The 13983-nt window shown below is 37.0% G+C and overlaps 1 protein-coding gene across 4 annotated transcripts in view; it reads left to right on the plus strand.

Annotated features, from left to right (window-relative positions):
• FSTL5 (follistatin like 5) overlaps nucleotides 1-13983 on the plus strand; it is an 851448-nt gene that overhangs the window by 671057 nt on the left and 166408 nt on the right. For all 4 annotated transcript variants that reach the window (XM_043487302.1, XM_043487320.1, XM_043487311.1 and 1 more), the window contains exon 9: nucleotides 12514-12675. In XM_043487302.1, the coding sequence (XP_043343237.1) occupies nucleotides 12514-12675 (162 nt within the window). The remainder of the gene's footprint in view (nucleotides 1-12513; nucleotides 12676-13983) is intronic.

A 13983-nucleotide genomic window follows, 5' to 3' on the forward strand; every position in this document is an offset into this window, starting at 1 on the left:
TTCTGTTCATGGTCCTTCGCTAAGACAGATCCTGCAAAAGAGTCTTTGAGAGCTAGACTCTTTTCTTGTTTGCCAAACCATGTTCTTACTAAGGTAAATCCAGGGTACATGTACTCTCATGGTCATTCTAAACAGAAAATGTCAATATGAGTGAGAAAAAGGGACAGGTATGATAAAACTATACTGCACACCCTGTGGACCACTTTTCCATACTCGGTGGTTCTTTCATCACTCAGATATGTATGAGGGTACCATAATTAAATAAGGCAAAACCCCTCTGCCAAATAGTTATATATTTGTATATATATAATCATATATATGTAGTATAAATAGCATGCTATATTATATATAGAATAAACAATGTAATATATATATCATTTGCAATATATAAAACTTCTAATTTTTATTATTCCATTTGGTTTTCAAAACCTGTATAGTATGATACAATATCCATTTTCAATATAGGAAAACAAAGGCTTAAAAAGGTTTAAAAATGTGCTCAAGATCACATAACTATTGAATAACAAAGTAAGGGTTCAGACTCATTTGTCACAGTCTAAATGTCATTGAATGTCACCAAATAAAGCAATGCTTTCATTATCATAGAGGTTTCTAAATATGAAATCTGTATTTCACTTGAGACTTCCATAAAAAATAAATGTTTATCTTAAATATTAAGTATTATAAAAGATTTTGCCTCCAAGATTTAGAAAATCCACCTATCTAGAACAGCTTGTTTTCAGTGTGAATACTTTTAATATTTATATTAGAGATAATATATATTTGTTTTTCTTGAAAAGAACAAATGCTTTTGGATATTGGAATTACAGTGTCTAAATCCTGTGCCCTAATGTACTCACATTCCCATCTAACTCTCAAAATATGTTACATGATCATTTGAGAATTGTATAATTAATAATTAATCATTGCATAATTCCTGAACCCTTCCACAAAGTGTAATCAATATACATATGTTTATTGAATGAAAGCAGAATTTCTCTCACAGAATCGTTGGTGGCAAATTGAGTAACTGACTCTCAGAACAAATGTGTATGACATACATCTAACTACCCATAATATAACTCAAGTTGAAGAAGCACTCACTGAAATAATACGTAAGATTCCAGTCTTATGTTTCTGTTATAAATACCTCCCTCACAAATACATTCACTTGTCCTCTTATCATACTCTTAAAACACTTCGAAATCCAATTCAAACACTCTCTTAACGTTTGCTGTGTCCATCACCCCTTTCATTATGCACCCATCACATCCTCATCAGCTCAGCTGCAGGACAAAATCATTGTCTTAAAGTTATTTGTTCCTTGGCTTCAATTATTGAATGGTATACACATGAGAGTAGGAGACTTGTCTTCCCACATCAATATATCACTTTACAGTTTGTTACGGAGATTGGGTAACATATCTATGACCAGTTAATAGAAGAAATAAAAGAACTCAGGTAAGGGGCCCAATATTTAGAGATTCCTATACAAATGGGTTTACCTTACTGAGGCATGGGGAGGCAAAGGAGCAAAGAACTTCTGATGACTGAAATTGACACAATGAAAGCTAGAAGACAGCAAATAGGTTTTATTTCTCCATTAATTAGTTCTTATCTCATTTTTCTTAACATTTTTCCAAATAACATTTTAAAATTTTCTTGCAAGGGGCATGGACATCATTTATTCATTAGATATGTTCATATATATATATGAACATTTGTTCATAAACCAAACATTTGTTGGTTTATGAAAGTAAAAGTCACTCAGTTATGTCCGACTCTTTGCAACCCCATGGACTGTAGCCTGCCAGGTTCCTCTGTCCATGGAATTCTCCAGGCCGGAATACTGGAGTGGATAGCTGTTTCTTTCTCCAGGGAATCTTCCCAACCCAGGGATTGAACCCAGGTCTCCCACATTGCAGGTGGTTTCTTTACCATCTAAGCCACCAGGGAAGCTAAAGAATGTTGGAGTGGGTAGCTTATCCTTTCTCCAGCGGATCTTCCCGACCCAGGAGTCAAACTGGGTCTCCTGCCTTGCAGGCGGATTCTTTACCAGCTGAGCTTCCAGGGAATATCAAGTATTATAAAAAAAGGAAATCCCTTGTTGCTTTATGACACTGCAATATTCAAGGTACTTTGAATGTTAGTTGCTCATATTTACAAATATAAATAACTTGTGTCTTGCAAACTTAATGCTGCTGCTGCTAAGTTGCTTCAGTCGTGTCCGCCTCTGTGCGACCCCACAGACGGCAGCCCACCAGGCTCCCTCATCCCTGGGATTCTCCAGGCAAGAACACTGGAGTGGATTACCATTTCCTTCTCCAATGTATGAAGGTGAAAAGTGAAAGTGAAAGTGTACTTATTCTGACAATTCATCCATGGATTATTTTGTATTTTATTTTACTTAATCATATCATCTATCAAGGTTAGCTGTATATTTTAAGACATTATTTATTTTAATATGTAAAATACATGCTCATTTCTGTGTGCTAGAAGTAAATGACTTTTCTGTAACTAATGAGATATACAGTTTTTATCCTTTAAACTAGATATGTTGTAAATTATATTGAATGATTTTTGAATATCTATAGCAAAACAAATATTTTATGGTCTAATATCATTTTGGCAACCCAATACAGTATTGATTGAGAAATACTATGGGCAGAGGATCCTGGCAGGCTACTGTCCATTGGTTACAAAGAGTTGGACATGACTGAACAGCTAACACTTTCAATATCATTTTATATTCTGCTAGATTTTGTTTGTTAATATATTTGAAAACTTTTAGAGTCTATTTTCATGAATGAAATTGACCAGTAGTTATTCTTTTTTTTAGTAATGTCCTTGCTTAATTTTGGTATTAAGTTAATATTGCTCTCAACTTTGGGAAATTTTGTCTATTTATCTACCAGCAAGAAAAGATATACCCAATTGAATGCAGAGTTCCAAAGAATAGCAAGGAAAGATAAGAAAGCATTCCACAGCAATCAATGCAAAGAAATAGAGAAAAACAGTAGAATAGGAAAGACTAAAGTTCTCTTCAAGAAAATGAGAGATACCAAGGGAACATTTCATGCAAAGATGGGCTCGATAAAGGACAGAAATGGTAGGGAACTAACAGAAGCAGAAGATAAGAAGAGGTGGCAAGAATACACAGGAGAACTGTACAAAAAAGATCTTCACTACCCAGATAATCACGATGGTGTGATCAGTCACCTAGAGCCAGACTTCCTGGAATGTGAAGTCAAGTGGGCCTTAGGAAGCATCACTATGAATAAAGCTAGTGGAGGGGATAGAATTCCAGTTGAGCTATTTCAAATCCTGAAAGATGATGCTGTGAAAGTGCTGTACTCAATGGGCCAGCAAATTTGGAAAACTCAGCAGTGGCCACAGGACTGGACAAGGTCAGTTTTCATTCCAATCCCAAAGAAAGGCAATGCCAAAGAATGCTGAAACTACTGCACGATTGCACTCATTTCACACGTTAGTAAAATAATGCTTAAAATTCTCCAAGCCAAGCTTCAGCAATACATGAGCCGTGAACTTCCCGATGTTCAAGCTGGTTTTAGGAAAGGCAGAGGAACCAGAGATCAAATTGTCAACATCTTCTGGATCATCAAAAAAGCAAGAGAGTTCCAGAAAAGCATGTATTTCTGCTTAATTGACTATGCCAAAACCTTTGACTCTGTGGATCACAATCAACTGTGGAAAATTCTGAAAGAGATAGGAATACCAGACCACCTGACCTGCCTCTTGAGAAATCTGTATGCAGGTCAGGAAGCAACAGTTAGAACTGGACATGGAACAATAGACTGGTTCCAAATAGGAAAAGGACTACATCAAGGCTATATATTGTCACCCTGCTTATTTAACTTCCATGCAGAGTACATCATGAGAAATGCTGGGGCTGAAAGGAGCACAAGCTGGAATCAAGATTGCTGGAAGAAATATCAATAACCTCAGATATGCAGATGACACCACCCTTATGGCAGAAAGTGAAGAGGAACTAAAGAGCCTCTTGATGAAAGTGAAAGAGGAGAGTGGAAAAGTTGGCTTAAAGCTCAACTTTCAGAAAAGTAAAATCATGGCATCTGGTCCCATAACTTCATGGCAAATAGATGGGGAAACAGTAGCTGACTTTATTTTTTTGGGGACTCCAAAATCAGTGCAGATGGTGATTGCAGCCATGAAATTAAAAGATGCTTACTCCTTGGAAGGAAAGTTATGACCAACCTAGACAGCATATTAAAAAGCAGAGACATTACTTTGCCAACAAAGGTCTGTCTAGTCAAGGCTATGGTTTTTCCAGTAGTCATGTATGATGTGGGAGTTGGACTATAAAGAAAGCTGAGAGCCGAAGAATTGATGCTTTTGAGCTGTGGTGTTGGGGAAGACTCTTGAGAGTCCCTTGGACTGCAAGGAGATCCAACCAGTCCATCCTAAAGGAGATCAGTCCTGGGTGTTCACTGGTAGGATGGATGTTGAATTGAAACTCCAAAACTTTGGCCACCTGATGCGAAGAGCTGACTCATTTGAAAAGACCCTGATGCTGGGAAAGATTGAAGGCAGGGGGAGAAGAGGATGACAGAGGATGAGATGGTTCGATAGCATCACCGACTCAATGGACATGGGTTTGGGTAAACTCCGGGAGTTGGTGATGGACCGGGAGTCCTGGCGTGCTGTAGTCCATGGGGTCGCAAAGAGTCAGACATGACTGAGCGACTGAACTGAACTGAACTGAACATACTAAACTGCCTAATGCTTAGTGGCTTTAAACAACAAACCTTTATCATCTTCTCAATATAATGATAATTTTAAGCTATAATAAAGAGATAAAAGGTAATAAGTAGAGAAATGAAGTTAAAAAATATTGAGAAAAGCTTATCTAGGTGGCCCTGGTATGAAGTATTTCTGAGGTGCAGTCAACATTTTGGCTGGGGCTGCAGTGATCTAAGGAGAAGGCAATGGCACCCCACTCCAGTACTCTTGCCTGGAGAATCCCGTGGATGAAGGAGCCTGGTAGGCTGCTGTCCATGGGTTCGCTAAAGAGTCGGACACAATTAAGCGACTTCACTTTAATTGGCGAAGGAAATGGCAACCCACTCCAGTGTTCTTGCCTGGAGAATCCCAGAGATGGGGAGCCTGGTGGGCGGCCGTCTATGGGGTTGCATAGAGTCAGACACGACTGAAGTGACTTAGCAGCAGCAGCAGTGATCTAAAAGCTTGCTAGAGAATTTACTTTCAGGATGGCTCCCTCATCCTGTTTTGTTTTCTTGCAGCTATTGACATTGGAAATTTCTCTGTCATTTGACCTATACGCACTTCTATAAGGCTTCCTTTCTGATCAAAGTAAATTTCACATAACATTGAATCATTTTAAAGTGAGCAATTCTGTGGTTTACAGTACATTTAAAATGTTATGCAACCATCTCACTATCTACTCCCCAGACATTTTCATCAACCCTCAGATAATCCTCATATCCACCAAGCAGTCATTTTACATTTCTCCCTCCCCTCAGTCCCTATAAACCACTAATCTGCTTTCTATCTTGATGGATTTACCCATTCTGGATGTTTCATACAATATGTGGACTTATAAGTTACACTTCTTTCACTTAGGGTAATATCTTAGCATGTTAAAATAGTAGCATATATCAGTACTTCTTTCTTTTCATCATCAAATGATATTTTATTGTTTGGATAAACCAAATTTTATTTTCTATTTATCAGTTGATACTTGTTGTATCATTTCCACCTTTTGGTTGGTAAAGCATCTGCCTGTAGTGCGGGAGACCTGGGTTTGATCCCTGGGTTGTGAAGATCCCCTGGAGAAGGAAAAGGAAACCCACTCCAGTACTCTTGCCTGGAAAATTCCATGGACTGAGGAGCCTGGTGGACTACAGTCCATGGGGTCGCAATGAGTCAGACACGACTGAGCGACTTCACTTTCTTTTCACTTTCATTATATGTGTATGTGTATATATATATATATGTATTTTCTTTACTATATCTGTTGAAGAACACTTAGATTCTTTCCATACTTAAGCTGCTGTGAATAATGGTGCTATGAACATGGGAAAAATGTTCATATGTACAGCTATCTCTTTGAGATAATAAACTTTCCTTTTCCTTTGAGTATATATCCTGAAGTGGGACTGCCAGATCATTATAGATATATGTATATGCTTACCAGGGAGTGCTAGTGGTAAAGAACCCAGTTACCAATAAGGGAGACTTAAGAGATGTGGGTTTGATCTCTGGATTGGGAATGGGAAGATCCCCTAGAGAGGGGCATGGTAACCCCCTCCAGTAATCTTGCCTGGAATATCCCATGGACAGAGGAAGAAGGTGGGCTGCAGTCCATAGCATTGCAAAGAGTCGAACACAACTGAAGCAGATTAGCACAGTATATATTTATATATATACACACAAATTGTTTAAAAAGTTTTGCCTTAGGAAATTCTGACCACTCAAAATTTGGAACATACTTGTTTCTAATACTCATCAGATTTTCTTTCTTTTTTTCTTATTGGCTAAATTCAGGGGCTATTATAGACCATGTTCAGCCAGGTTGGTTAAGGGCAACATGAAATGTGGAGAGGGTTGGTCCAAGAATTAGAGCTCCCTGACTTTTATCTCAAACTCTGGGCTACAGTAAGCTATGTGACCTGAAGATGCCATTAACCTCGCAGCGAATCATCATCCCAGCAACATGACTATGGAGTGTTCAGCATTCTTTATAGAGTCAATGAATATGTTATAATTTTCACTCTTAAGGTACTGCTGTGAATGCTGCACCAGAGGAATTAACACATATAACAGGGGAGACATTATTGAAGCTCATTTTTCCTGGTGAGAATATCAAGGTTAAAGTTCAGAAGGAATCTGTATCAATTAAGGCTTATTTAAGCAGAAAAGGGGGGAGTTATTGATTTCATTACAGATCTATTTATAATTTCTTGAGAAATTTTCATACTAGTTTCCCAGTGGCATCACCAGTTTGCTTTCCCACCAACAATATACATGAGATCCCTTTTCTCCACGTCCTCAACAGCATGTTATCTGTTCAGTTCAGTTCAGTTGCTCAGTCATGTCTGATTCTTTGTGACTGCAGTATGCCAGGCTTCCCTGTTCATCAGCAACTCCCAGAGCTTGCTCAAACTCATGTCTATTGAGTTGGTAAAGCCATCCAACCATCTCATTCTCTGTCGTCCCTTTCTCCTCCTGCCTTCCATCTTTCCCAGCAGCAGAGTCTTTTCCAATGAGTCAGTTCTTCCCATGAATATTGGAGCTTCAGCTTCAGTATCAAATCTTCCAATGAATATTCAGGACTGATTTCCTTTAGGATGGACTGGTTGGGTCTCCTTGCAGTCCAAGGGACTCTCAAGAGTCTTCTCCAACACCACAGTTCAAAAGCATCCGCTCTTAGGTGCTCAGCTTTCTTTATAGTCCAACTCTCACATCTGTACATGACTACTGGAAAAACCATAGCCTTGACTAGATGGACCTTTGTCAGCAAAGTAATGTCTCTGCTTTTTAATGCGCTGTCTAGGTTGGTTATAACTTTTCTTCCAAGGAGCAAGCATCTTTTAATTTTGTGGCTGCAGTCACCATCTGCAGTGATTTTCAGTTCAATTCAGTTCACTCCCTCAGTCGTGTCTGATTCTTTGTGACCCCATGGACTGCAGCATGCCAGGCTTCCCTGTCCATCACCAACTTCTGGAGTTTTACTCAAACTCATGTCCATTGATTAGTTGATGCCATCCAACCATCTCATCCTCTGTTGTCCCCTTCTTCTCCCGTCTTCAATCTTTCCCAGCATCAGGGTCTTTTCCAATGAGTCAGTTCTTTGCATCAGGTGCCAAAGTATTGGAGTTTCAGTTTCAGCATCAGTCCTTCCAATGAATATTCAAGACTGATTTCCTTTAGGATGGACTGATTGGATCTCCTTGCTGGTCCAAAGGACTCTCAAGAGTCTTCTCCAACACCACAGTTCAAAAGCATCAATTCTTCAGCACTCAGCTTTCTTTATAGTCCAACTGGTACATCCATACATGACTGGTGGAAAAACCATAGTAGTGATTTTAGAGCCCAAGTAAATAAAAGTCTGTCACTGTTTGTGTTGTTTTCCCATCTATTTGCCAAGAAGTGATGACTAGATGCCATAATCTTAGCTTTTTCAATGTCGAGTTTTAAGACAGCTTTTTCACTCTCCTCTTTCAGTTTTATCAAGAGGATGTTTATTTCCTCTTCACTTTCCACCATAAGGGTGGTGTCATCTACATATCTGAGGTTATTGATATTTCTCCTGGCAATCTTGATTATAGTTTGTGCTTCACCCAGCCAGCATTGCACATGATGTACTCTGTGTATAAGATAAATAAGCAGGGTGACAATATACAGCCTTGATGTGCTCCTTTCCCAATTTGGAACCAGTCCATTGTTCCATGTCCAATTCTCACTGCTGCTTCATGACCTGCATTCAGATTTCTCAGGAGGCAGGTAAGTGGTCTGGAATTCCCATCTCTTTAAGAAGTTTCTTCAGTTTGTTGTGATCCACATAGTCAAATGCTTTAGCACAGCCAATGAAGCAAAAGTAGATTTTTTTTTTTTTCTGGAATTCTCTTGCTTTTTCTATGATCCAATGGATGTTGGCAATTTTATCTCTGATTCCTCTGCCTTTTCTAAATCCAGCTTGAACATCTGGAGGTTCTTAGTTATCTCTTAGATAACAGACATCCTACCAAATGTAAAATTTTATCTCATTGTGACTTTGCTTTTTATTTCCCTGATAATCAGTGACATTGAGCACCTTGTTATGAACATGTCTGCCATTGTATATCTTCTTCAGAAAAATGCTTATTTAGATGACTTGTCCCTTTTTTTCTATTAAGTTGTATGAGTTTTCTGAATATTTTGGCTTAACTCCTTATCTAATAGGGGTTTACAGATGTTTTCTCCCATTCTGTATGTTGACTTTTTGTTTGATGATTTTGCTATCTGTACAGAAAATGTTCTTTGCTTTTTAGTTGCTGAATTGTAAATGTTCATTATATGATCCAGATACTAGTCACATATCAGGTATCATTTGCATTTTTTCTTCTTTTGTCAGTTGTACTTATACTTTCTTGATAGTGTCCTGTGAAGATTCAACAATGTTTCTATTGCTCTAGCTGTTGCATTTAGGTCTTTGATTCACTTTAAGTTCATTTTTATTCAGGTGTGACATAAGGGTCCACATTCATTGTCTTGCATGTGGATATCCATGTATTCTAGCATCAATTTTTAAAAGACTGTTTCTTGGTATCCTTGTAAAAAATGAATTGACCATAGATATATGAACTATCTCTGTGTTCCTTATCTAATTTCATAGATGTGTATTTTTATCTTATTTCCAGTACCACATTTTTTGACTACTGTACCTTTGTAATATGGTTGGAAATTGGGAGATATGAGAGTTCCAGTTTCATTCTTCTTTTTAAGGTTTGCTTTGTCTCTTTGGGGAGCCTTGTACTTCCCTATTATTCTGAGGATTAGCTCTTCCATCTCTACTAAAACAATCAATTATGAATTTTGATAACGGTTACATTGTGTTCACGGGTCAATTTTGGAGTATTGTCATCTTGCCAATTATTATTATCTCACCAATTAATTATTTGAGTCCTTGAACACATGATGTCTTTCCATTTATTTAGGTTTTCTTTAAATTCTTTTAACATGTTTTGTAGTCTTCAGTGTAAAAGTCTTGTACCCTCTTCGTGAAACTTTTTTTCCTCTTTGTGAAATTTATTTCTAAATATTTTATTCTTTGTTTGTACCATAAGTAGAATTATCCTAAATTCTCTTCTTTAACTTTTGTATTATTTTTGATTGGAGGATAATTGTCTTACAACATTGTGTTGATTTCTGCCATACAGCACCATGATTCGGCCATAGGTATACATATGTCCACTCCTTCTGGAACCCTCCTTCAACCTTCCACCTCATCCCACCCTTCTATGTTGTCACAGAGCACCAGGTTTGACTTCACTGTGTAACAGATATTTTCCACTGGCTATCTGTTTTATATGTGGTAGTTTATGTGTTTCAATGCAACTCTCTCAATTTGTCCCACCCTCTCTTTTCTCCACTGTGTCCACAAGTCAGTTCTCTATATCTCCATCTCCACTGCTACCCTGCAAAGAGAGTCATAGGTATTATCTTTCTAGATCGCATATATATGCATTAATATGTAATACTTGTTTTTGCTCTTTCTGACTTACTTCACTCTGTATAACAGGCTCTAGGTTTATCCACTTCATTAGAACTGACTCAAATGTTTTCCTTTTTATGGCTGAGTAATATTCCATTGTATATGTGTACCAGAACTTTATCCATTAATCTGATGATGGACATCTAGGTGGCTTCCATGTCCTGGCTATTGTAAATAGTGCTGCTCTGAATATTGGGGTACCTGTGTCTTTTCCAGTTATGTTTTCCTCAGAGTAAATGCCCAGTAGTGAGATTGTTGGGTGGTATGGTAGTATTACTCCTAGTGTTTTAAGGAATCCTCATACTGTTGTCCATAGTGGCTGTATCAATTTACATTCCCACTAACAGTACGATAGAGTTCCCTATTCTCCACACTCTCTGCAGCACTTATTGTTTGTAGATTCTTTGATAATGGCCATTCTGACTAGTGTGAGGTGATCCCTTACTGTAGTTATGATTTGCATTTCTCTAATAATGAATAATATTGAGCATCTTTTCATGTGTTTGTTGGGCATCTGTATGTTTCCTTTGGAGAAATATCTGTTTAGATCTTCTGCCCACTTTTCAATTGGTTTGCTTTTTTTTTTTTTTTTTGGTATTGAGCTGCGTGAACTACTTGTATATTTTGAAGATTAATCCTTTGTCATTTGTTTCATTCACTTTTATTTTCTCTCAGTCTGAGAGTTGTCTTTTCAACCTGCTTATAGTTTTCTTTACTATGCAAAGGCTTTTAAGTTTAATTAGGCCCTATTTGTTTATTTTTGGTTGTATTCCCATTATTCCAGGAGGTGAATCATAAAGGATCTTCCAGTGGTTTATGTCAAAGAGAGTTCAGCCTATCTTTTCCTCTAAGAGTTTTATAGCTTCTGGTCTTACATTTAGGTCTTCAGTCTATTCTGAGTTCATCTTTGTGTATGGTGTTAGAAAGTATTCTATTTTCATTTCTTGCATGTATTCATAACTGTCTATTGTTCTCAGTACCACTTACTGAAGAGGCTGTCTTTTCTCCATTGTATATTGCCTCCTTTGTCAAATATAAAGTTCTCAAAGGTGCTTGGGTTTGTCTCTGGGCTTTCTATCTTGTTCCATTGATCTATATTTCAGTTTTTGTGCCAGTACCATACTGTCTTGATGACTATAACTTTGTAGTATAGTCTGAAGTCAGGACGCTTGTTTCCTCCAGTTCCACTCTTCTTTCTCAAGATGTTTTTTGCTATTTGGAGTCTTATGTACCATAAGTGGAATGGTTATTGTGATTTTTTTTAAGATGCTATAGTAAGGAAAAGCTTTTCCTTCTCTCCCATTTAAGTATTCATTTATTTATATAACTGAATTCTTAGAATCTTATTTTTATACTCCTTCATAACTGGTAATTATCTTAATGCTCAAATTATTTTGTGTTTGGTAAATGAGAGCCCCTTTTGTATTTTTTGATATGTTTTTCTCATTCCTTAAGGACCTCTTTAGTTATTGAAACAAGATACCCTGGGCTCACCTTGTATTTTACCTGGTACAGTCTCAGAGTAGCTTTTGTCCAGGGACCACTGGCACATTTTCAGTTCAGTTCAGTTCAGTTCAGTTGCTCAGTCGTGTTCAACTCTTTGCAACCCCATGAATTGCAGCACGCCAGGCCTCCCTGTCCATCACAAACTCCCAGAGTTTACTCAAACTCATGCCCATCGAGTCGGTGATGCCATCCAGCCATCTCATCCTCTGTCATCCCCTTCTCCTCCTGTCCCCAATCCCTTCCAGCATCAGGGTCTCTTCCAACGAGTCAACTCTTCTCATGAGGTGGCCAAAGTATTGGAGTTTCAGCTTCAGTATCAGTCCTTCCAATGAACACCCAGGACTGATCTCCTTTAAGATGGACTAGTTGGATCTCCTTGCAGTCCAAGGGACTCTCAAAAGTCTTCTCCAACACCACAGTTTAAAAGCATCAATTCTTAGGTGCTCAGCTTTCTTCACAGTCCAACTCTCACATCCATACATGACCACTGGAAAAACCATAGCCTTGACCAGACGGACCTTTGTTGGCAAAGTAATGTCTCTGCTTTTTAATATGCTATCTAGGTTGGTCATAGCTTTCCTTCCAAGGAGTAGGCACATTTTAGTGGATACTAAATTACTTAGATTTGCAAACTGACACCTTATAGATATGCATAACATCATTAACGAATACAATTGTTTTTTCTCTTTGTTTCAGAAAATCAAGTGGCATGTATGGATGCTAATCATTTTCTTTTCCATTTCTAATTTTAGTCCCTCCAGTAATCCGGGTGTATCCAGAGAGTCAGGCCCGAGAACCTGGAGTTACTGCAAGTCTTAGGTGCCATGCAGAAGGCATACCAAATCCTCAGCTTGGCTGGCTGAAGAATGGAATCGATATTACACCAAAGCTGTCCAAGCAACTCACACTTCAAGGTGCTTTTTACTTGCATTTTTTCTCTTAAATAACAATGCAGAAATTTCATACTAAAATTTATAACACATTTTATATTCTTTGGAAAAAAGAGAAAGTGATACTTGGTGGCAATGTGTGCCATGAATATGAAAAAAGTTATGTTAGTATCTAAGACATTATATTTGAAAAAATCCTTTAATACTTTTAATGTTTTAAATAATAGTCTTGTCATAATGATTAGTTATGTCATTATTTTTATAAGTAAAATATTAATTGTTTTTCTTCTAAAACTTATCCTCTAAATTATAGCAGATATGTTGAACAGAATAATTGAATTCCTTCTTTAAATACACTTCTGAAGAGACAATTTAAATGTTTAAATCATACATTAAAATATGTATTACTGAATATGTCAATAATATAGAAATACTTTAGGAAATATTTTACAGCACATTTGCAAATGAACAAAGAGAAAACTCAAAATGTTGCTAAATATGTTTCATGTTTGTGTTGTTTTAAATGGATGAAGTTCTTACATTCTAATATATAAAATAGTCTACATGTTCTAATAATCTAATATGCAGTTGTGATTAGTCATTATACAGATTACAATAGCCACACATGTGTGGTATACAAAAAACAGATAACCTTTATCATATCAAATAATCAAAATAATGCAAAATTAATTGCATATAGTTTAATTATCTTAGTAAGTAAAAAATTTACAGATCTTATTTCCATAGTCAAGAGTAACCCAGAGATAGTCATTTTACTGAAATACCTGTTATGTGGCATTACATTCCTTATTCCATGCCTTTAAATTCCTTCTATTCATACTGTTAGAAATGAATATATTTTCCTTATTTCTATATGAATATACTGCTACTACCCTTCAATTTAGAGAGTGAATGCAATTTATTAGCATATATTTTTAAATAAATCTTTTAAAAACTTTTACTTACCTATTTTTGAAAATCAAGAATGACATTTGAGAGTATTTTTGATCTTTCGAAGCTGAATCCTAACAATTTCATGTTGATATAAATAGGCAAAATAAATTTACATATTTACTTCTCTGATTGTATCTTGGTGTCTATTATGTGAGAAGAAGATTGATCTGATTAACAGAAATCAAATTGAGTAAAAGTCTAATTAGTTTTTGATTTTGCAATCTCTTGCCCACTTGATAGCAGCAGAACATATTCTACAAACATAATATGGCCTTGTTTTAGAAATGTGTGCATTCTGTGTGTGCTGAGTCACTTCAGTTTTCCCTGACTCTCTATGACCCTGTGGACTATAGTCCACCAGTCACCTTTGTCCATGGG

This window comes from Cervus canadensis, chromosome 1 (assembly GCF_019320065.1).
Source record: "Cervus canadensis isolate Bull #8, Minnesota chromosome 1, ASM1932006v1, whole genome shotgun sequence".
NCBI lineage: Eukaryota > Metazoa > Chordata > Mammalia > Artiodactyla > Cervidae > Cervus > Cervus canadensis.